At 37.4% G+C, this 25078-nt stretch overlaps 2 protein-coding genes across 2 annotated transcripts in view; one reads left to right on the top strand and one right to left on the bottom strand.

The window, feature by feature from the left end:
* The window catches only part of SHISAL2B (shisa like 2B), a 29922-nt gene extending 25999 nt beyond the window's left edge, over positions 1-3923 (top strand). The window contains exon 3 of the mRNA XM_043977078.1: positions 1451-3923. Coding sequence (XP_043833013.1) covers positions 1451-1602 — 152 coding nt within the window. The 3' untranslated portion in view covers positions 1603-3923. The remainder of the gene's footprint in view (positions 1-1450) is intronic.
* A 3409-nt stretch (positions 3924-7332) lies between these two features.
* The window catches only part of SREK1IP1 (SREK1 interacting protein 1), a 50801-nt gene continuing 33055 nt past the window's right edge, over positions 7333-25078 (bottom strand). Inside the window, exons 4-5 of the mRNA XM_043975447.1 lie at positions 17403-17481; positions 7333-10735 (exon numbers count right to left, since the gene is read on the bottom strand). Of these exons, the coding sequence (XP_043831382.1) occupies positions 10543-10735; positions 17403-17481 (272 nt within the window). The 3' untranslated portion in view covers positions 7333-10542. The remainder of the gene's footprint in view (positions 10736-17402; positions 17482-25078) is intronic.

Here is a 25078-nt window from a genome sequence, read left to right as displayed (position 1 = left end):
CCCTATATAAATGTTGCCTATTATAGTTATTATTGTTCTGCTAATATTGATTTGTAGTCTCAGTTAGTCTATATGCAGTGACTGAAGGAGAAGTAACATATTATACTGGAAAGAATATGAGATGATGAGTTAGTGTACTTGGTTCTGATATTAGCTGTTTTACTGGATAAGTCATTTCATCTTTCTGGGTTTCAGTTTCATCTGCAAAATGAAGCAGTAGGACTATAAGATGTGCCCAGTCACTAAATTCTAAAAATTTTGGAGTAAATAGTGCAACCAGTACTTTCCTTTTGCTGGTCTTCATAAAGAACACTCATTTTGGGGGCAGCTAGGTGGCACAGTGTATAAAGCACCAGCCCTGGATTCAAGAGGATCTGAATTCAAATCCAGCCTTAGACACTTGACACTACTAGCTGTGTGACCCTGGGCAAGTCACTCAACCCTCATTGTCCTAACAAACAAACAAACAAACAAAAAAACCAAAATAAACAAACAAAAAAGAACACTCAATTTTGACTATTAATTAGCCTGGTCAAGATGAGTGGATTGGTTACACCATATACCCCTTTTTTAAAAAATGGGAACATAGCCTTAGTAGGAGTGTCAAATACCAATTAGGTCTGGGAACTGTGAATTGAGAAGGGAGACTGGCATAATTGAAAGTGGACAGGACTCAGAATAAAGCCTGAGTTTGAGTCCTACTTCTGGTACCCACTAGCTGTGTGGCTTTAAGCAAACCCCTTAAAACTCAGCCTTTCACCTCATCTGTAAAATATGGATAACAGTATTTGTGCTGTCTAATTAACTAAAGGGCTATGGAAATATGATTTATTGATACCTTCTGATCTAGAATGTATTTCTGTCATAGAATCACTGAGACAATCCCAGGGACTGGGCTAAGTGCTTTACAAATAGTATCTCATTTGATCCTCACAACCCTGGGGAGAATGTGCTATTAGTATCTCTACGTAGTTAAATGACTTATCCAGGGTCGCACAGTTAGTGTGAGGCTACAGTTGAACTCTGATCTTTCTGACTCTAGGCCCAGCATTTCATTTACTGTGTCTCTTTTCACTTTCATTTTTTTTTTTTACTCTCAAGAAAGGATCAATTATATCTCATTCACAGCACAGGAATTGATTTCTGTTTTGTTTTGTTTTTGATGAGGCAATTGGGGTTAAGTGACTTGCCCAGGGTCACACAGCTAGTAAGTGTCAAGTGTCTGAGGCTGGGTTTGAACTCAGGTCCTCCTGAATCCAGGGCCAGTGCTCTATCCACTGTGCCACCTAGCTGCCCCGGGAAATGATTTCTAACATCATGCTTTTCTTTATAAAATGTTGCCCCTCCATGAAAAATGATGCTATCATTCAAATTTAGCAAAAAATCAAAAACCTAATGATGTAATAATTTTCTATGGTTATTTAATTGCATTTTGTATATTTGTTCACAGGTAACTCAAGTAGAAAAGCCAAAGTTCCTAATTCAAGTGCAGTTTCAAATTCAACAAATGAAACATCATGTGATGCAGATGAGATCATTCAAGAGAAGCTGATGGATACGACAAATCAACATTGCTCATTTGCTAAAAATACTGCATTTTAGGAAATTGGTGGAAGGATGAGAGTGAAAATACAATATGTATTTTAGGTATCTTTGCAATTTTAGATGCAGTTTTTCAGTAAGACATCAGTGACATAAAGTCACCCCCCCCCCGCCGACACACACATCTTTACAACATCACATTTCCTCAATAATTTGGTTTTTTGAGTAACTGAAATTTCCATGACTGAAATGCCTTGCTCAAGGATGTGGTGTTACTAAATAACAGGGAATTAGGTTAATGGAGTACTTTGGTACAAATAGTTAAATTGCCACACATGGAAGAAAATATCTATTAGTCTATTAAAATCTATGGAGACCTAAGAAGGTCGATGCCATATTGAGTGTTTGATAATTTAGTTTATTAGTCTTAGAACCTCTTTTAATAAGAATTGGTACTTTGTTTATAATTATGCATGGGGTGACGTAACCAAACAAACTATATTTCCTGGCTCCAGTCCCTTGAGGACTCTCAAACCTATGTTTCTTAAGCTTTTCTTCTTAATCCATTTTCCCATTACAATAAAGAAGTCCATATACTTATGCTGGTTCATGTGCCAAAAGTCTTGTGTTTCCTCAATCTAATTATAAGGGTCTCTATAGTAAGTAATAGGAGTTTCATATTATTCAGTGGAAAGGAATAATTCTGGAGTCAGAGGAGCTGGGTTCCCTGTCTTTGGTGCTTATTATCTTTGTTACCTTGGCCAAGTCACTTATAACTTCCCTCCCTATCATTTTCCTCACCTGTAAAATGAGGAGCGTTAGGCTACCTGGTTTCTGAAATACTTTCCTGGGCTGGCTCTCTAACCCTAACTTGGTACAACAAATATTTCCACTGCTTCTCACTAAAGGATTCTGTAATCCTACTCTATAGGCAATGGGACACAAGTTAGTACAGTATTTCTACTTTGTGATTTGTTTTTAATATAGTATGTTAGTTAATATTTGGAACATAGTAAAGTTGTGAAGTATTATCAAAAGATATTTATTTTCCTTAATTGTGTGATTTCAAAGATTTGTCTGAATTGTGATCTCAGTCTGTCCAGTTCTAAACTTACAATGGAAATTAATGGGGTAATAGGATTCAATTTATAGTAAATTTTACTTGGCATGTTTATTCTCTTACATGAAGTAGTCATCGATTTTGACCTTTTCACCAAGACTCATTTTACAAAAGAAAAAGGTAGGCATCATTTATCAGTCTTTGCCAAAATTCCTAGTAAAAAACCCGAACAATTCTTATAGGCCATTAATGCAATAGCTCATGAGTTATAGTTAAAATAAATGCACTGAACTACATGTCAAGTTCAAAGAAATAGTTCAAATCTGTTTCAGTTTAAAATTCAAAATTGCTTTTTAATAGTGCATGAAAGTCTGAAAGTTGAAAAATTGTCATTTTAAGAATGACATTTTGTATGACTATAGAGTACCAAGAACTTGTTATTTATTTTTGTGAAGGGTGAAAATTAATGGCAGTTATCTACAACACTGTTCTGAATACTTTGTGAATTGATTTCTAAGCTTTTAGGAAAAAAAATCCATAAAATTGGTTATCTTAACATTATAGCCAGATATTACCTCTGATGAACATTTGGGTTGAAGAACAAGTTTAAGATATTGGCATCGTATTATCTTATATATAGTAACTACATTACAAAGATCTTTGGGATGAAATTTAAAGATCTGGCAGCTTGATCCAATGAGAGTCACTTTGAATGCTGTTATGGAAAAGATTCCATGTCAAATAAAGCACAACAGTATAATTCTAGTTTTTCCACATAGCCTTGACAAATAGTTAATATTTTGTTGCTTTTCTCTTCGTAAGTCATTATATGGTTTTCAATTAGATTTCTTACTGTTTTCATTATTTAGCAATAAGAAAGAAATCTTAGATAGAAAGAAAAACAGTAAAAATGAGAAAACAAAACAAGCAAATTGTATTTGATATAGTATCAATCCTACATGTTATTTGGTTAGGACAATTTCTCCTTCTAAATTGTAATAAAATATATTGTGATTATGTTTTAAAAAACAAACCTAATTTTTAGGGGTAAATTTCCTACATATATCTTTAATTTTGTTGTTAAATGATATAATTTTTACAATAATTATTTATGGGATGTATTTGTTGTCTTAATTATGCACATGTACTTATTCTATTCACTTCCAATTATTGAAGCTTTTAGATTCACAAAAAGATCTGAGATCATGGAATTTCTATGTGATAAAAATGTGTAATGGATTAAGGAGATCCAGTGAAACTTCTTAGTCAACAGATGGAATGGGAGAAAAGGAAAGAAGGGGTTGTGTAGATAGCGGGTAGGCCTATCTAGAATCAAATTCTTTTTCTTTTCTTTTTTAAATTTAGAATTTTATTTTTTCCCAAAATTACATGTAAAAACAATTTTAACATCAATTAAAAAATTTTTGTGTTCCAAATTCTCTTCCTCCTTCCTTCCCCACCCCCTCCTTAAGAACACAAGCAATTCAATATAAGTTATACATGGTAGTCATGCAAAACATTTCCACATTAGTCAGGTTGTGAAAGAAAACAGACAAAAAAAACTTTAAGAAAAAGAAACTAAAAAAAAAATTATGCTTCAATCTGTATTCAGATACCATCAGTTCTTTCTCTGGAGACAGATTCCATTTTTCACAAGTCCTTCAGAGTTGTCTTGGATCATTGCATTGCTGAAAATAGCTAAGTCATTCACAGCTGATCATCTTACAAATTGTTGTTACTTTGGATATAATTCTTTACCTCAAATTCAGTGACCTCAAGGGTTAATATTGATGCATTCCCCCTTTAAAAGACCCATGTAGGGGCAGCTAGGTGGCGCAGTGGATAGAGCACCGGCCCTGGAGTCAGGAGGACCTGAGTTCAAAGCCAGCCTCAGACACTTAACACTTACTAGCTGTGTGACCTTGGGCAAGTCACTTGACCCCAATTGCCTAGCCCAAAACAAAAAATCCAAAAAAACCCCAAAACATAAAAGACCCATGTATCCTTTTGTCTTTTGATGAAGGTGAATTTGTTTATATGCCCATGTGCTTCTGCACATTTGCAAAGTGACTCCAGTTGAGTACTAAAATATCTAATTGTTGGATAACATACTATTTGGGGGATAGTCATTTGTATAATCTTCAGAATTCTCTTTTTTATTACTGAATGGTAGTAGCTTATTTGAAATAGCATATACTTTTACTTTATATTTTATTGAGTTAATATTTTAGAAATAGAAAGGGCTGCAAACTCCAATCCCCTAAACTTTATTGATTAAAAACACACACACACAAACCCTGGAGACCAGCAAGATGAAGTTATTTGCCCTAAGTCATAAAGCTAGTTAATAGCAGAACTTACATCTCCTGGCACTCATTCCAATGCATTTTCTGGCACACCATGCTGAAGAAGAATAACATTTATTCATTTTCTGTTATGATAAACTGGTAAAAGTGGAAACGAGAATGACAATTTGCATTGTGGAATGGGTATTCAATTCTTAAAGCATATCATGGGTTCACTTTAGAAGAAAATTACTTTAAACAGGTTTATACCTGAAACCAGGTAAAGGACATGTTGATAAAATAAATAAAATTGATAAGGCACAAGACTTAGGAGTAATTAAAACAATATGGTACAGCTAAAACAAACAGACAAAAAAGCTGTGGGCAGCTAGGTGTTACAGTTGCTAAGCCTGAAGTCAGGAAGATACATCTTTCTGAGTTCAAATACGGCCTCAGACACTTATTATTTGGGTGACTCTGGGCAAGTCATTTAACAAACACTGTTTGCCTGAATTTCCTCATCTGTAAAATGAGCTGGAGGAGGAAACGACAAACCACTCTAGTATGTTTGTCACGAAAATCCCAAATTGGGTCACGAAGAGTTGAACATGACTGAAACTACTAAAGAACAATAATATGGGGTGGGGAAGGAGTGGTATTAGGTATTATACTTTTGGCTGACCTGACTAAAGTCTTTATTAGTTTTGTTTTATATCTGAATTTTGATCAATATGTGATCATCTATTAGAAAATGAATCTAATTGTTTACTTATTTAATGTAACAATATAAGATAAACTACATTTGGAATGAGATGAACGTTTGAGGTAATCATGCCAATAGTTACATACACTTTCTCCTTTGTTCTAAGATCACTATTATGTCAACCATGCCAGAAATTAAATGTGATGAGTCCATACTTTCATATGAAATAGCTTACATTCAATTTATAATTTTAGAAATTTCAGGCAATAGTAAAACAAGAAAAAAGTCAAGTACCTCTGAGAGCTGGTTACATATTTCTTTCCCTTTAAAGCTTGTGTGATCTAACCTCCAGTTAAGAGATTTGTTTTACCTATGACTAATGAATGCCTATGACTCCCTGAACCTATCCTCTTATTCCCTTCTCTTCTACCTGTCTGGTGAACTGTATTTCACACCCAACTGTGTGTGTATTCTTCCCTCCTTTGACCAGTTTAGATGAAAGTGACTTTCATGTGTGACCCACTCCTTCCACTGTCTTCCTTGAACAAACTTTATATCCTTCTACTTGCACATACTGATTATCTGAGATAATCTCCCCCTAACCTTTCCCTCTCCCCTTTCCCCTAATATAGTCCTTTCCTTCTCCTTTTTCTTTCTTTTATAATCATCAAAAATTAACAAAACAATTCCCAAGCCTGTCGTCTAATTTGACTCCTTCTATTAACCTTGATATCAGCATTTTGAGGGCCATTTGTCATTTCCCTTACTAGATTGTAAACACTTCATCCTTGTTAAGTCCATTATGATTGCTCATTTGTATTTATTTTGTTTCTCAACTTCTATGTTTGTATTTCAAAGTTTCCATTAACCTCTGGTATTTTCATTGGGAATGCCTGGGAATCCTTTATTTCATTAAAGATTCATTCCTCCCCCTCCCCATTCTTCTAGTAGGACTATAGTTGGTTTTCCTGGGTAAGTTATTCTTAGTAAGCTTATATATTTTGTCTTTTGGAATACCATATCTGAAAATCTCTGCTCCTTTACATAATGAAAGCTACAATTGTGTGTCAACCTAACTGTGGTGCCTTGAATTCTTTCTGGTGCTTTTGTCAATCGTTTAGGGTTTCTTTTAGGAGTTTATTCTTGGAATCTTTTTTTTTTTTCCTTTGCCCTCTGCTTCTAAGAGATCTGAGCATTTTTCTCTCATGATTTCTTGAAATATGTTCATGGCTTTGAGGCAGTACAAATGCTTCTGAAATTCTCTTTACTTTATATTTCCCTGGTCATTGTTTTTGACATGATATATCATATTTTTTCTATTTTTTTCAGTCTTTTGACTTCATTTTATTATGTGCTGTCTCATGGAGTCAACTTCTATTTTGTGCATTCTAATTTTAAGATTTTTGCAATTTTTATGTTAAACTGTTAATTCTCTTTCCAAATCATTCAAAGGTTCTTATTTCTTTCCCAAGTCTTCCATCTCACTTTCACTTCATTTATAAAATCATTTAAAACTTTTTTTTTAGCTGTTGCAATATTTCTTTTTTTTTCTTTTTTTTACTGAGGCAATTGGGGTTAAGTGACTTGCCCAGGGTCACACAGCTAGTAAGTGTTAAATGTCTGAGGCCAGACCTGAACCCAGGTACTCCTGACTCCAGGGCCAGTGCTCTATCCACTGTGCCACCTAGCTGCCCCAATATTTCTTTTTTTTTCTTTGCAGGCAACGGAGGTAAAGTGACTTGCCCACGGTCACACAGCTAGTAAGTGTCAAGTGTCTGAGGCCGGATTTGAACTCAGGTACTCCTGAATCCAGGGCCGGTGCTTAACCACTGCACCATCTAGCTGCCCCCTCCAATATTTCTTTTGAGAATTCTAATTGTCCTTGTGCACAAACTCTTTTTCTTTGAGGCTTTGCTTGTACTTGTTTTGGAGTCACTCTTGTCTTGGGCATTCTGGTCACTTTAATAGCTTTTTTTTTTTTTTTTTTTTTTTAGTGAGGCAATTGGGGTTAAGTGACTTGCCCAGGGTCACACAGCTAGTAAGTGTTAAGTGTCTGAGGCCGGATTTGAACTCAGGCACTCCTGACTCCAGGGCCAGTGCTCTGTCCACTGAGCCACCCAGCTGCCCCCACTCTAATAGCTTTTAATGGTAGGATTTAAAAAAATTTTTTTTTAAATCATTGTTCCCGTCTTATTTCCCCAAACAGACTTTACATTAGCATTAGGGTCAGGCACTGTATCCTTTTGGAGGGAACATCTGGGACTTGCTTGGTTGTTTTGTATTCTCTTGGGTCTTGTTGCTTTCACCAGGCAATGAATTCTTTAAGAGCCCCATAGGAAGCTCAGGCTCGGAACCTGCCAGTTTTAAGTGTTTCCAAAATGAGAGTGAGACTTGACAGCTGCCCTCCTGACTCAGCTTTATAATGGCCTGACCCAGGTTTGGGTCTGAGTAACACAAGGGTGGGCTTGTTCTTAGTTGGAGCTCCAGCAGACTGCTACAAAACACAATTACCATCAGCTAGCTGAAAGACACTAAATTCAGAGTAACAAAACCACAGGTGCCCCCTTGATCTGAGCACCTGACACTGGTTTTCCTGCCATACCCTATAGCCTGGGGTGGGAACTGGATCTGAGATCTTGCTCCATTCCCAGGGTCAGAGCCCCATGACTGCTACTCATTTATGTTACCACACCATGCCCAGAACACAGTTTCATACCTAGGACTGACTGCTCTTTGCCTTGGTTAGCTATCCCTAGGTGTAGTTCTTTTTAGATTGCACTGGATCTGTGACTCAGTATTAGAATCTACCCAGATCTACCAATTAGCATCTCTTCCTGCTCCTTGCACAGCTGGATCCAGGACCTCTTCTTGCCCCTGTGAATAGTCCTAAGTCCCATTTAATTCCCCCACACTCCTCAGTTCAGGGCTTTCCCTGCTAGATCCTATCCCAAGGCCATAGTCCTCTGTCCCGCAACATGAACCTGGACTAGAAAAAATGCCTTACTATGTTGCTTCCTTGTATTTCCCAATCAGGCTTAAGTTTGTATTTTTTAGGTCTTTGTGGAGGAAAATTGCATTGTAATGCTTCCAATTTATTTTGCCATTTTGGTTAGTCTTTTTCAGAGACTGTCTAAACTATTTTAAAAACGGAATCTTTCTGAGTAGAGCTGGGAATGACTTAGGATGACATAGGAACGAAGATTGAACAACAAACTGACTTGGATTGACAACTGCTGCATTGTCATTGTCAGGGTAATCTAAGAAAGGCTGAAGGTGCTTAAGTCTCCATGGCCACCAAACTGGAAGAAACACATATAAGGGTGTGGTATCATGGAAATTCAGGACACGGATATAAGATAAAAATATCCTTAAATATAAAAGGAAGGTTAAGAAAGGTTAAAAATCACTTCCACTTCAGGCAATGTGAATGAAAAGGGCACAATCAGGTACCCTCTCCAACACAGATCCCTTCATCTCTAGTATGGTTGAATGAACCTAACGGAAGTCAGAACTCTCAACTGACACAGCTCCAGAAACCATTGGTTGTATGTTTAGGATATAAGACTAGCTGGTAAAAGGTTAATAAGGTGGCATTTCAAATGCTGACACAATATGATAAATCTTTATTGATCATTACCACAAAGAATGTTGGCCATTATTTTAAAAAAATAATCTAGGTTTAGGTTATCTAAGACTGTTAGTTTATGGTTGAAAATGCTCAAATATATAATTTATATTTGAAAAAAGTAAGGTTCTATTCAATGAGGACAAATTATTTCTAACATTCTGTTGCTCTTCATTTTCCAAACAGATGGCAGGCAGGGTAAAGATCTTCAGTCTTTCTTCATCAACAACTTAATTAAAACAGTTTTATGTATGTGCTAAAGGTTATGGACAAAGCAAAAATCAAATCCCTTCTCCCACCCCAACTGGCCACTTATGAAAGCATAAGATGTCATGTTTCAAAAGCATTTAAAAATTATTTGACAAAATGCAGTATATAATTTCAAATTTATAAAAATTCCTGTACTACTCTAATAGAAACAAGCTTCATAAAATTTTGATACTCCATTTGATTTTTAAAAAATCAACCCTGATGAAAGTTCCATCTTCCCCAGAATACAAATGTTGATATCTGAGGTATCACTTTTACATATGCCAATGTGGCACATTTACAAAACAACACAGCTGTTACTGCTATAAATACTGATCAACAGAATATTACCTTTAAGTCTTAAGTAGGGCAGCAATGCTCAAATGGATTGGTCTTTAAACAGAGAGGACAATACAACTACTGGGGGGAAAACCCATACTAGGCAGCTGCTAAACATGGTTTCACATAAGAGTAAAACTTAGAACAAGGCTCCTGCATTTAGTAGTTTTCTGTATATTCCATTTATTTAAAGAAAAAAAAAAGACCCATAAGGCAATGTTATTCCTGTCTAACATTAAAAAAGCCTGGTGCTGTAAAAACAGTATACTACTACTTACATAATAGAACATAAGGCTACTTGATTTTTGCAGTGTTTGTGGGAAGATGTTGAATATCTGGAGGGATTTGCTTCCCAAGGAAATGTTTCACTTCCTAGATTTGCTCCCTAGGAAGGTGGACAGACATTTGGTAATAGCATTCACAGTCAGGTAGACTATTTGTATAGATAGTTCTTTTTCTGTTGATTGTGATGGCATTTTACAATAAATTTCTAAAGTAAGGCTAATAAGCAAAGAAAAATTTTATAAGGAGAATGAATGAGATATGTCTCTAACAAGACTGACTCCTAAACCTTATGATAATCCTTATTACTTCATAGTCACAACCTGGGTAGTCAAGAGTGTTGGTCTTATTCATGGAGGAATGCTTGCCTGGAAGGTGTGAGTTTAATACAAAGCATAATTATTGAAGCAAGTTCAAATCTTTTAAACATAAAATAGCAGAAGAATGGGCAGATGTCTCAGTTACTACTGGAGGAGTCTGAACTATCAGAAGATGAAGAATGTTTTTCCTTTTTTCGCTTTTTTTTCTCCTTTTTGTGATGTTTCCCTTTTTTTGTTTTGCTTTTTTTCTCCCTTTTCTTTTCCTTCTTCTGGGATTTCTGTTTCTTTTGTTTTGAAGTGTCTTCTTCAGTAGAACTAGATGAATAAGACCTATGGGTAATATAAACATAGGTTATCAAATCAATGGCTGACAGAAAAACTTGAACAAGAATTTATATTCATTTATTTTAGAGGAAGTGAAAAAAACTCATCTCCAATCTATCAACATATTTTAAACCAAATGAGGTAAAATCTAACTGTAATTTTCATTCTATAACTAACCTTATGATATAAAAACTTAAGTAGCTCAATTTAAGTAGCAATTATATTTATCATCATACATTTATCTGATTCATTTGCACAAAAATAAACTCACTACAAAATTAGTATATTCCCCTAAGAGACAGGGAGATAGTGACAGACACAGGGATTGGACTTGATTCCAGTGATCTCAGGCAGTGGTATCTAACTCAAAGAAAGAAAGGACCTTACATTGTAAATAAGGCTCCCTATGGATGCATATTGACTTAGAAAACTGCATATTAATATTATCTATGTTTTATTGTATTTTTTATTTATTTTGTTGAATATTTCCCAATTACATTTTAATCTGGCTCTAGTTGCAGCAGTGGGGAACGTTGTCTGATACTTCTGGTTTCTGGTACTCCTGAGTGAGAAAACTTTCTCTTACTGAGGCTGTTCAGCATCTTCCCTGCAACTTATGATGTCAGAGAGTTGTCTAAAGTATTGAGAAGTTAAGGGAATTGACCAGGATCACACATCCAGTATGTGTGAGAGGAAGGTAAAACTTGAACTTAGATCTTTTTGGATTCGAGGCTGGCTCACTAATAGAATTACATTAACAGTTATAATTTTACATGAATAGGGGTGGCTCAAAGATGAAAATCGATGACAAATTAAAAAAAATTCCCTTAAGTTAAATAAAAGTCTGAATCTCTTTGGTTGGGGGTGATGTAGAGCAGAAAACACATTACAATACAATTTTCATTACCTACTTAAATACTCTGTACAGGTAGTTCTAGTTTTATACAAATTTGCATTATGCAAATTCAACTTTACATAAAGAATTCTAAAAGAAATCAAATCCCTCCAAGTGAAAGCAGAATAACAGATGGGGGGGAGGGGGGAACAACAAACCACCACTGTCACTACCCCAATTGGTTTGAGACCTCTAGTACTAAAAGAGGAAACCTTTGCCCTGCTCAGCTCACCTGCCTGAGTATCCGGCCCTTGCATGTCTGTCTTCCATTCATGTGTTTGTCCTTAGCTCCCACATGTCACCCATCCTCTCCGGTCTGTGTCCTTGGCTGGTCCCATGTGTCTGTCCCCATGTGTTCTTCCTCCCCATTACAGCCAGGTGCCCATGTGGCAGGCCCTGGCCCTTCATGTTCCTCCTCCTGCTCTTGCTTCTCCATTACCAGCCCCTCTGTGTCTGTGAACTGTGAGGTGGACCCCTTCCTCCATGGGCATGCAGCTCCTTCCGGTCTCCCCCTCTTTTCCTTCCCCACATCTCTGGTCAAATTAACATAATGTAAAAATCGCTTTAGCTGATGTCTACAGAACTGCCTGTCTGTGAACTGTCTGTATTTACGAAGCAAGACCATGTAACCCCTTGCTTTATTTTTTCTGTTTACCAATATTTTCAAATTAGTACAAAATAACACAAATCAGGTTTCCTGAACTTCACACCCTTACAACAAAACCAACCCTTCAAAATTATATATAAAGTTGTGCAACATGTTCCCTTTCCCTGATTCTCAAATGATGAGACAAAACCACAACAAAACTCACATGCACACATATCAATAAGTTGATGAATTATAGTGAAATATGGAACAAAAATGGAAAACTTGAAATAGGCAAATAACTCAATTAAAAAAAAACCCAAACTCAAACCCACTCTTAAAATATATAAGACAAAACTTAGATACAAAAAGAAAATATTGTTCTCTAATGAACAAGTTCTAGGCCCTCTCGGTTTTAACTGCTTAAGGCTGAACAGGGATGGAGATGGACAGACCTTTAGGTTTCAGGTTAGAGGTACGCAGAAACTGAAAGAAAGCTACATGAAAATGACAGCAATTTTTTCTATATGGAAAAAATGTACTTTTCTGTCTTTAACATATGGTCCTACGTAGATATTTTATTTATACAATGTTTGACAGCCTAGAATTTCTCCTAGATCTAAACAACATTATTATTAATTTTTGGCTAGGGGTGGTGTGTGTGTGTGTGTATAGGAATGATAGATTTTCCCCCTTATCACCTTTACTTTAAGATAATTACACTGGACCTTTGCATTCTAGATCAGTGGTATCAAACTCAAATAGAAAAGGATCACTCCTGCTGGCTGCATCTGACTTAGAAAACCACAAATTAACATAATCTGTGTTATATTTTTATTTATTTTGTTAAACATTTCCCAATTGCATTACAATCTGGTTCCTGCTGCACTGGGAAGTTTTGTGGGACTTTTTAACAGCTGTTATAGATGAACTTTAGTATTCTCACTCACTATACTGCTTCTGTGCAATCAGCAATATGGGAAGAAAAAGCAAAGGCCAGTAAAAGGTCAGTTTTGGAGCAAAGGTGCTCTCAACCTCATCCCTTTACATTTCTCCTCTGGGACCTTATTCCCTCATTTATCCCTTTTCTCTCCAGCATCTTCAATTATGCTCCACTGGTTCCTTTCCTTCTGTCTTCAACACTTTCAAGTATCTACTACTTTGAAAAGGCTTCATTTGACCCTTGTGTCTTCTCTAGCTACCATTCTATTCCCTTTCTTCCCTTTACTAACATATCTCTAGAGTTGTCTACCTCTGCTTCCTCTTATTACTATTATTTTTATCATCACCTACCTACTCTTCTCTCCAGAAATCTCTCTACTTTTATATCTGGTTCTACCCTGCCTAGAATAACCAATGACATTCTTCCTTCTCATTCTCTGAAATGTTTACAGCTTTTGACCCTAACGGCCACTTTCTCCTTGAAATGATATACACCTGTGACAGTTTATTATTCTGGTTCTTCTCTTGCCTTTAGCTTCTTTTTATCTCCTCCTCCAATATCTACTCCTTTTCCTGCCTCTGAACAGTGATTGCTCTTAGATTCTGTCCTTTGTCCTCAGCTCTTCTTTCCATCATATGCTAATTCATTTACTTTTTGTTTTTCAGGGCAATGAGGGTTAAGTGACTTGCCCAGGGTCACACAGCTAGTAAGTGTCAAGTGTCTGAGGCCAGGTTTGAACTCAGGTCCTCCTGAATCCAGGGCCAGTACTTTATCCACTGGGCCACCTAGCTGCCCCAATTCATTTACTTTTAATTATGACCTCTCCATTACTCTCCAAAGCGAACTAGTGGCTAAATATTGCTCATGCTTTGCAGTATCTCTTTCTTTGGCTCTTTCCCTACCAAGCAGTACAAAATTTCATTGTTAGATATTATGCAAATACATTTCTTTGTGTTAGTACAGAAGCAGACTCATAGATCTAGAGCTGAATAGGACCTTAGAGGGTAATGAAGTGATTTACCCAAAGTCTTAACATATACTAGTTTAGAATTCTGAGTTCTAATTTTATATTAGCTTTGGGATGAAAAAAATAAACATTATAAACACACATACACAAATGCATATATATATATATATATATATATATATATATATATATATATATATATATATATATATATATATATATATTTTTTTTTTTTTGCAGGTCGATGAGGGTTAAGTGACTTGCCCAGGGGTCACACAGCTAGTAAGTGTCAAGTGTCTGAGGCCGGATTTGAACTGAGGTCCTCCTGAATCAAGGGCAGGTGCTTTATCCATTGTGCCACCTAGCTGCTCCCTATAAACATAATTCTTAAAATTCAGGATGCTCTGCAAAATGTTAGAATCTATAGCCAAAATAATGGATTAAATGTATGAAAACATGATAAAAATGGCTTTAAAATATACATAAAATTACTTTTACTCTATGACAAATGAGACCATGTTCAACAATTAAGGAAGAAATGTTTCTTTCTTAAAGGCCAATGACATTCAGTGAAATCAATCACAGTGATTAATACTTTATACTCCTGGATGGCCTTTCCTCTTTTTCATCCTCTCCTCTCTTCTCTCTAGGTCTTTGTGACACCACTCTATACAGCTTCTCCTCCTGTCTCTCTGACTGCTACATTTCAGTCTCCTTTGCTGGATATTGGTCCAGATGACTCCTGCTGAAGGAAAATGACTCCTCTGGCTCTGTCCTTCTCCTCCTTCTCTTCTCCCACTATACTATTTCACTTGCTGATCTCCTCAGCTCATATAGTTTCAATGATTATCTATATGCTGATGATTCTCAGATCTACTCATCCAATCCTAACTCTCATCTGATCTCCACTCACGTCTCCAATTGCCTGTCATCTCTAAGTGGATGTTCTGAAGGTATTTTAACCTCAACCAATCCAAAGCAGAACTTCTTATTTCCCCCATCCAAAGCTGCCTCCCCTCCCAAACTTCCCTATTATCGTCGAGAATACTACCATTTTCCCAGTAACCAAGGCTTGCAACCTAGCTGTCCTCAATAATTCCCCACTACCCCCCCCCCATATTCAATCAGTGGTCAAGACCTGTCATTTCCATCTTTTAACATCTCTTACATATGCCCTCTTCTTTCCTCTAACACAACAACCACTTTGGTGCAGGTCCTCATAACCTCAGGACTAGATTTTCCCAATGCTTACTGGTTGGTCTCCTTGCTGCAAGTCTCTCTCCAACTTCAGAATATCTTCCACTTACTATTAAACGAATCTTCCTAAAGCACAGATATGACCATGTCACCTCCCTGCCACCCCACCCTCCCCATTTCAACAAACTCCCAATCAACTTTAGTATCAGATATAAAATTTTGTTTGTCATTCAAAATCCTTTACAGCCTGGCCCCTTGCTAACTGTCCAGTCTTCCTCACCCTGCATAGCTTCCCTCTCTGCCTCCCCCATATTCTCTGCCATCCAGTGACACTGGCCTTTTTGCTGTCCCTTAGACAACACACTCCCCTCTTCAGGCTCTAAGCAGTTTCACTGGCTATTCCTCATGTCTCTCTCTCTCTCTCTCTCTCTCTCTCTCTCTCTCTCTCTCTCTCTCTCTCTCTCTTTCTCTCTCTCTCTCTCTCTTCTGCCTCTTGGGCTTCCTTCAAATCCCAGCTAAAATCCTATCTTCTGGGGGCAGCTAGGTGGCACAGTCTGAGTTCAAATCCAGCCTCAGACACTTAACTAGCTGTTTGACCCTGGGCAAGTAACTTAACTCTCATTGCCCTGAAAAGAAAAAAATCCCATCTTCTACAGGAAGTCTTTTCCAATCCCATTTAATGCTAGTGCCTTCCTACTGTTGGTTATTTCCAACTTAACCTGCATATCCTGTATGTTTATACATATGTGTTTGCACACAGTTTCCCTCATTAGACTTTGAGCTTGAGAGCAAGACCTGTCTGTTGTCTTTCCTTGCTCTCCCAGCACATAACACAGTGCCTGACACACAATAGATGCTTAATAAATGCTTATTAACTGACATTATTTCACTGATGTGAGTACACAAGCAGAAAGCAACCTTTCCAACATCTCAGTCTATGTAAATTCTTGTCTTGTTTTTATATAAACTCTAAAGAGTGGTGCACTAGAAAGGGTGCTAGATTGAGAGTGAGTGGACACCAACTTTTTAATTTGCTACCTTTATGACCCTGGGAAAGTCATTAGCTCTCTGAACTTCAAGTTCTTTAAATATGAAATGAGTGTGGTGGACTGGATAATCTTTAAAGGTCCCTTTCACTTCTAAATTTGTAACCCTTCTTTTTGGGGGGGGAGGGGTAGAGGTTGGGGTAAGGGGAGTGAAACATGAATCCTCAATTATATCTTTTCATATCATTTATTTAAAGGAAATTGGTAATAAGCTATAGCCTATTAAATAATTAATAGTCAAAGTCCATATAGTGATCAACAGTGACAAAGGTCCTGAAAGATATGGAGAGATTTTTAGTATACTCTTCAAGCACAAGGACAGCTGGGTGGCTCAGTGGATACAGCACTGGGCCTGGAGTCAAGAAGACATCTTCCTGAGTCCAAATCTGGCCTCAGACACTTACTAGCTATGTGACCCTGGGCAAGTCACTTAATCCTGTTGCCCTGTTTCCTCATATATAAAATGAGCTGGAGAAGGAAATGGTAAACCACTCCAGGATCTCTGACAAGAAAACCCCAAATGGGGTCATGAAAGATGTATCACAGTCTTTTAGAAAATCAATGACCCTCTTTCAAGACAATGGCATTTTGAAGATACAGACATATATTTTGACATTTATCTCAGTGGGCACACAAAAATGAGAGAAAAAAAGATCAGAAAGATTTGAGACATCACATTGTTTTGTTTGATTAAAGATCTATATACTTTTTAAAACTTTAGTTAACTCTAGAGTATAACAGGAGTGTCTAATTTAAGAAAATTTAAGAGGTGGCCACCACCCATAATTCTGTCAAGTGCGTCAGTCTTCAGTTACCAAATGCCAACAAATGAGATGCTTTATATCATTTTTGATTCTTGAACTCTCTAGCAATCCACCCGTCTGGTTTTGTTAACAATTGATGCTAGTCATTTAAGAGTCTGACTATTGTCCTGGACCCTATTCCAACAGCTGGCAAATCTATTTAAATAAATTTAAAACTTTCAAATAAATTCCAGAAAACCTTATTCTTCTGTTCTATTTATAAGGTTAAAGGGTACCTTTTCCTTTTCTTTTTCAATCTAATTTTCTCTTTGTTTTTTCTCTTTTGTTTTTTCTTTTCTTCTTCCTCATTTGTATCTGTGGAAATAAAAGGACATCATCATACCACACATTAATCAAAAGCCTATCAATAGTATTTTAAATGAGGAGGTTTTTCACACGTGGTAGAGAAAAATAAGGAAAGAAAATGTTTGTGAGACTTATTAAATAAAAAGAAAACTCATGAAAAATATTCAGAACTCAAACAAGAAGTATTAGTTTTCTACCATGTGTCAGGTATCATGCTAGACAATAGTTCCTGCCCTCAAGGAGTTTACATTATCTATCAGTGGAAACCTCATAGGCAAATATAAGTACATATATATACACACACACAAAGTAAATGGAAGGCAATTTGGGGGAGGAAGGCATTGGCAGTATCAGTAATGGCATCATGAAGAAGGAAGCGCTGGAGCTGAGCTTTGAAGGAAGCTAGGAATGCTAAAAAGTGGACAGTGTTGGGAGGTGAGGGGGAAATGGCATGTGCAAAAACACAGACAGGAGGTGGGATGTCACATGTGAGGACTATCAACAAGGCCAGTGTGGTTGGAATGAAGGCCATCTGAAGGGGTGCCTCCAGGTAGTGAAAGGCTTTAAATGTGAAAAGAGGGAGTTTGTATTTGATTGCAGAAAAAATAGGGAGCCCCTGGAGTTTATGGGCAAGGGAACAACATGGTTGGACCTATTCTTTATTACTAACCTTTTGGCAATGATGTGGAGAATGGAATGGAGGGGAGAGAACCGAGTTAAGGAGACAAATTAGGAGACCATTGTAATAGTCCAGGTGAGCAGTCCAGATGAGGGTCTAAACCAGAGCAGTTTGCAGGTGAGTAAAGGAAAGGGGACAGATACGAGATGGTGTGGAAGCAGAATCAATGACACATGGCATCTTAAGATGTAAATGTGTGAGGAAGAATGAAGCAGTCTAGATGCTTATGTGAGTGCACCCAGCACTCACGTAAGGATTATGACTAAAAATACATATATAAGGGGGCAGCTAGGTGGCACAGTGGATAGAGCACCGGCCCTGGATTCAGGAGGACCTGAATTCAAATCCGGCCTCAAACTCTTGACTCTTATTAGCTGTGTGACCCTGGGCAAGTCACTTAACCCCAATTGCCTCACCAAAAAAAAAAACAAACAAAAAAAACCATATGTAAGTACGGTCCTTGCTCATAAAGGCTTACCACGTTCAGGTAGTGATGGGGAATACAACATGTTTGCAGATGAGTAAATGTAGGGTGTATCTATAATAAATACACAGTGATTAGAGTGGGATCTCTAACAAATAAGAGGAAATCAGGAAGACTTCCTTTCCTGATCTCTTCAGGGAGATCCTGAGTCCTGAAGGAAAAAAAGGAATTCTAAGGGATGGAAATGAAGGCAGAAACCTTCCCAGGTAAGGGGAAAAATCTAAAAATAGCCATGGAATGAGAGACAGACTGTCTTATTTAGAGAAACAGGAAATAGGCTGGTTTGGCTGAATCACTGAATGCACAGGGGGACTAATTTATAGTCAGTCTGGAAAGATAGGCAGGAACCACATTGTAAAGGATTTTAAATGCCAAACAGGAGTTTTTATATCATGCTAAAGGCTATGAGGAGTTGGTAAAACTTTTTGAGTGTGCGTGTGTGTGTGTGTGTGTGTGTGTGTGTGTGTGTGTGTGTGTGTATGTGTGTTGTTGGGGGCGGGGTGGGGGAGTGGGTTGCGTGACATAATCAGACATGCTCTAGGAAAATCAGTTTGGCAGCTATATAGAAAATGGACTGGAGAAGGGGAAGAGACGGGATGTAAAGATACCAGTTAGGAAGCTAGTAGCCTGGGCAAGAGGTGATGAGGGCCTAGACTAAGGTGGCTGTGATATGGGTAGGAGGAATGGATGTGAGAGATCTTGAGGAGATAGAAATGAAAGGACTTGGTACCTGATTGGATATGGGGGCATGAGTGAGAATAAAGGATTAACTGTATTCTGAACGTGGGTAACCTTGAGGCAAGATGTGGGGACAGTAGCTGCTAAGGGAGAATCATTAGTTTTCTTTATTAGATCACTATCCATGTCCTGCCCTTAACTACAGGTAGACCCAAGAGTTTGTTTCTGTATCTTCTCTTCTTGCTCTAAACTCTTTTTTTTTTTAATTTTTAATTTTCCTCAATTACATGTAAAGATATTTTTTGAGTTCCACATTTTTCTCCCACCCTCCCTTCCCTCCCCCCTACTGAGGCCAGGAAGCAATTTGATATAGGTTATGCATTACCATCACATTAAACATATTTTCACATTAATCAGAACAAAAGGAAAAAAACATACAAGAAAGAATAAACAAGAGGGCAGCTAGGTGGCACAGTGGATAAAGCACCAACCCTGGATTTAGGGGGCCTGAGTTCAAAATCAGTCTCGGACACTTGACACTTACTAGCTGTGTGACCCTGGACAAGTCACTTAACCCTCATTGCCCTACAAAACTAAAAATAAATGAATGAATGAATGAATGAATGAATGAATGAATAAGAATAAACAAGAACAATAACAAAAAAGCAGCAACAAAAGTGAAAGTAGTATGCTTCAATCTGCATTCAGACTCCGTAGTTCTTTTTCTGAATGTGGAGAGCATTTTCCACCATGTCTTTTGGCATTGTCTTGGATCATTGTATTGCTGAGAAGAATTAAGTCTATTACAGTTGATCATCAAAAAATGTTGTTGATACTGTGTACAATGTTCTCTTGGTTCTGTTCATTTCACTCAGCATCAATTCATGTAAGTGTTCCCAGGTTTTTCTGAAATTCATTTGCTTATCATTTCTTATAGCACAATGATATTCTATTACATTCATATACCATTTAGCCATTCCCTAATTGATGGGCATCCCCTCAATTTCCAATTCTTTGCTACCACAAAAAGAGCAGCTCTAAATATATATTTTTTTACATTGGGGTCCTTTTCCCTTTTTTTATGATCTCTTTGAGATATAGACCTAGTAGTGGTATTGCTGGGTCAAAGGGTATGCACAGTTTTAAAGCCTTTTGGGTATGGTTCCAAATTGCTCTCCAGAATGGTTGGATCAGTTCACAGCTCCGCCAACAGTGCATTAGTGTCTAAACTCTTTCTTGATGACCTCATATAAGCTCCCATGGGTCCGACTATCTTCTCTATGTAGATGTCTCCTGGACTTTTATCTTGCTTGCTTGCTAATTGCTTGCTTGAACTTTAGTTTTGAATTAGTATGCGCTATTGGACATTTAAAACTGACTGGTCCAAAGAAACCTTCAGCTAAAAATGTCCACAACAGAAATCAATGTTATACCTCAAAGCTCTTCCTTCTTCCAAACCTCTCTATTTTTGTTAAGGAGGACACTATCTTTGGAGTCATGCAGGTTGACACCCTCAGAGTCATCCGTGACTCTATTTTATTTCACCCCATATATATTTTCCAAGTCTTTTTAGAACATCTTTTTCCACTCCATCTCTCTCATACCTGTCCCTTTTATCAATTCACACAGCTACTAGCCTAGTTTTGGCTCTTATCGCCTCTTTCTAAGACCATTTCAATAACTTCTTAACTGGCCTCTTTGCCTCAGTCTTCCCTCTGCCATCTATCTTCCATATAGTTGCCAAAGTGATATTTCTTGTGAGTCACAAGTATCATCTTCCCATGTAGGAATCAAAACAGTTTAACCATTTAATATCCCTTATGGTTTCTTCTTCCTGTTTACCTTTTAATGCTTCTCTTGAGTCTTATATTTGAAAATCAAATTATCCATTCAGCTCAGGTCTTTTCATCAAGATTGCCTGAAAGTCCTCTCTTTCATTGAATGATCATTTTCCCCCCTGAAGGATTATAGTCAGTTTTGCTGGGTAGGTGATTCTTGATTGTAATTCCAGTTCCTTTGCCCTCTGGAATATCATATTCCAAGCCCTCTGATCCTATAATGTAGAAGCTACTAAGTTTTGTGTTATCCTGACTGTAGCTCCACAATACTTGAATTTTTTTTTTGTTGTTGTTGTTCGTTTTTTGTGTGAGGCAATTGAGGTTAAGTGACTTGCCCAGGGTCACACAGCTAGTAAGTGTCAAGTGTCTGAGGCCAGATTTGAACTCAGGTCCTCCTGAATCCAGGGCCAGTGATCTATCTACTGTGCCGCCTAACTGCTCCTGCTTGAATTGTTTCTTTCTGCCTGCTTGCAATATTTTCTCCTTGGCCTGGGAAGCTCTGGAATTTGGCTATAATATTCCTAGGAGTTTCATTTTGAGATCTCTTTCAGGAGGTGAATAGTGGATTCTTTCAATTTCTATTTTACCCTCTAGTTCTAGAATATCAGGGCAATTTTCCCTGGCAATTTCTTGGAAGATAATATCTAGGCTCATTTTTTGATCATGGCTTTGAGGTAGTCCAATAATTTTCAGATTATCTCTCCTGGATCTATTTTCAAGTTTAGTTGTTTTTTCAATGAGATATTTCACATTGCCTTCTATTTTTTTATTCTTTTGGTTTTGCTTTATTGTTTCTTGATTTTTCACAAAGTCATTATCTTCTATTTGCTCAGTCCTAATTTTTAGGGAATTATTTTCTTCAGAGAGCTTTTGTACCTCTTTTTCCATTTGAATAATTCAGCTTTTCAAGGCATTCTTTTCCTCATTGTCTTTTTTTTTTAACCTCTTTTACTATTTGGCCTAGTCTTTTTTTTAAGGTGTTATTTTCTCCAGCATTTTTTTTGTGTGTCTTCCTTTACCAAGCTGTTGACTTTTTCCCCGCCATGATTTTCTTCCATCACTCCCATTTCTTTTTCCATTTTTTTCCTCTACCTCTCTTACTTTATTTTCAAAGTCCCTTTTGAGTCCTTGTATAGCCTGAGACTAATTCATATTTTTTCTTTTGGAAGCTCTGGATGTAGGAGCTTTGACTTTGTTATCTTATTCTGAGGGTGAATTCTGATCTTCCTTGTCACCAAAGAAACTTTCTGTGGTCAGAATTGTTTTCTGTTTGCTTATTTTCCCAGCCTATTTCTTGATTTTTAACTCTTTGCTAAAGTGGGGCATTGCTTCCAGGGTGGAGGGTGCACTGTCCCAAGCTTGAGGGGATTCGTGCAGCTCTTTTCAGAGATACTACCAGGAATTTGTAAGTTTTTACTTCTTCCAAGTTCTTCCAAATATTTAAGGATAGGTATGTTTACTATTCTCCTGGACTGTGCTACGGTCTGCAAGTAACCACAAGCCTGCTTTTCTGCCTTGGAACTATGAAACTCAGAGTCCTGCTCTACTGTGGTTACAAGCTCTGGTGTGCTTGTGCTCCTCCACAGGCTGGGACCAGCACCCAAGACTGTGACTTGTATCTGAGTATGGGCAAAACAAGAGTCTTGCCTCAGTGCTAGCAAAGAGACCCCTGTAATCTCCTTCTGGCAAATTGTTCAACCCCCTTATAGTCTGTGGGCTAAGAGTTCCAGAAGCAGTTGCTGCTGCTGTGTCTGTGCTGTTGTGGCCTGTGCTGGACTGTATTCCACTCTCATCCTGGTATAATGGACCTTTCCTGCTGACCTTCCAAGTTGTCTTTGAAAAATTATTTCACCTTGTCCTGTGGGTTCTGCTGCTCCAGGAATTGTCTTATGGCATCATTTGAAGGCATCTGGAGGGGTCTTGGGCAGAGCTCAGGAAAGTCACTGCCTTTCCTCCACCATCTTGGCTCCATCCCCAAAGTTATATTTCTAAAGCTTAGGTCTGATCATGTTATCTAAGGGTTCTCCACTGCCCTAAGGATCAAACAGAACCTTTTTTGTTTGGCATTTAAAGACCTTCATAACCTGGCTTCAGTCTACATTTCCAGTCCTTATTATCCGTTATACCCCTTCAAACATCTATGTTCCAGCTATAATGCCCATGCCCTTCTCCCACCGCTGTGACTTTGTACAGGCTGCCCCTCATGCCTAGGATGCAGTCCCTCATAACCCTGACCTCAGAGAACCCCTAGATTCTTTCAAAGTCTAGCTCAAGTACTGCTTTCTACATGAGGACTTTCCTGATTTCTCTACTGCTAGTGGCCCTCACCAACTAAAATGTAGTTACTTTGTATATATTTTAAAATCTTTTTATATATATACATATTATTTTTCAAGAGAATGCAAGCTTACTGAAAGCAAGGACTATTTCATTTATACCTTTGTGCATGAAAGTGTCTGGTACAGAATTGGTGCATAATAAATATTAATTCATTAATTACATTTGTCAGGATAAATACTTAATCAGAACTGGTACATTATGAATTTATTAAGATTATGGGCTATGTTCATTCATTCAATAAACATATCATCTATCTCCTATGTACAGAACACTGAGTTAAGCTAAGGGCATAGGAAGTTTTGAGAAAATATGGTCCTTGTTCATATGGAATTAACGGTCTAGTACATTTATGGCTCCTTGTTGTTACTAGGATTATATACAAACTCTCTGGCCTGGTATTTAAGACCCTCCGCTATCTGGCTGCAATCTATCTTTCCATTCTTATTTCACATTACTTCCCTTCACAGATGCTATCCAGCCAAATTGGAACAATTTCCCGAACTTGACATTTCATCAAATGTCAAGCTGCATTTACACAAGCTGTCCTCAAAGCCTGGAATGTATTTCCTCTCTATAGCTGCTTTTTAGTATCCTTATTTTCTGTCAAGGTTTAGTTTAGGCACACTTCCTCTGTTAAATCTCCCAATTCTTTCCAGTTGGAGTATACTTATCCCCATATAATCTGTGTCCCTTCTTTTTCAGTAGAATGCAAGCTCATTTAAAAAACGATTTTATTTTTGTCTTTATATCTGAAGCGCCTAGTGCAGAGACTTGTGTATCAAGGTGATTAAAAATATTTCAACTGGCCTCAGTGTTTGTATATTAATTTGATAACATGAGGTGGTAAAAGGGACAACATGTAATGAAAAGGACAATAAGCTACAACTCTGATGGCTTGTTCTGCTACAAATTGACACTGGAAGTCACTTAATCTCTTAGCCCCAGTAATTTTATATGTAAAACAAGGGAGTTATTTAGATGATCTCTCAAGTCCCTTTTAGGTCTAATATTCTAACACCTTGTTACAATAATTAGCATAAGTCTAGGAGGCAATATAATGTCCCCTAAGGTACATGTGACTCCCTCTTCAGCTTTAGGAAGTTTATTTTAGATGAAAACAATTGTTCTGAGTACCCAGTTAAGAAAATGCCTAACAATCAGACAGAGGTTAGGCTCTCTGTCTTACTTTTGAGGAAAAATGCAGTTTATTTGAAATGTTTTGGTAACAGAATTTACTGGGCATTTTATCATTTACTTTAAGTTGGGTGGGATTGAGTAAACCAGTTATTCCACCCTTAAATTATGAATTAAAATAAAATTTAAAATAAGATCATGGACAGAGAAGGGTGAATACTGCTCTTTCAGAACTGAGATTCTTGAGTTGTTCTGGTTGGCAAATGGTAACTGTGATTTTGGATGTATGGACTTCTCCAAATACTATTAGGTACAGTATCTTAGACTTTAACTGATAGGGTACATACTTTATGAATACTTTGGATAAGCAAACTTTGAGATGGTTATCCTTAGCTGACCCTCCCTTCAGTTCTCTCATTTTCAATAACTCAACAAACTGAAAAAGATGGAAAA

Source organism: Dromiciops gliroides, chromosome 1 (assembly GCF_019393635.1).
Source record: "Dromiciops gliroides isolate mDroGli1 chromosome 1, mDroGli1.pri, whole genome shotgun sequence".
NCBI classification, from domain to species: domain Eukaryota; kingdom Metazoa; phylum Chordata; class Mammalia; order Microbiotheria; family Microbiotheriidae; genus Dromiciops; species Dromiciops gliroides.
This window is presented reverse-complemented; position numbering and strand designations above follow the sequence as displayed.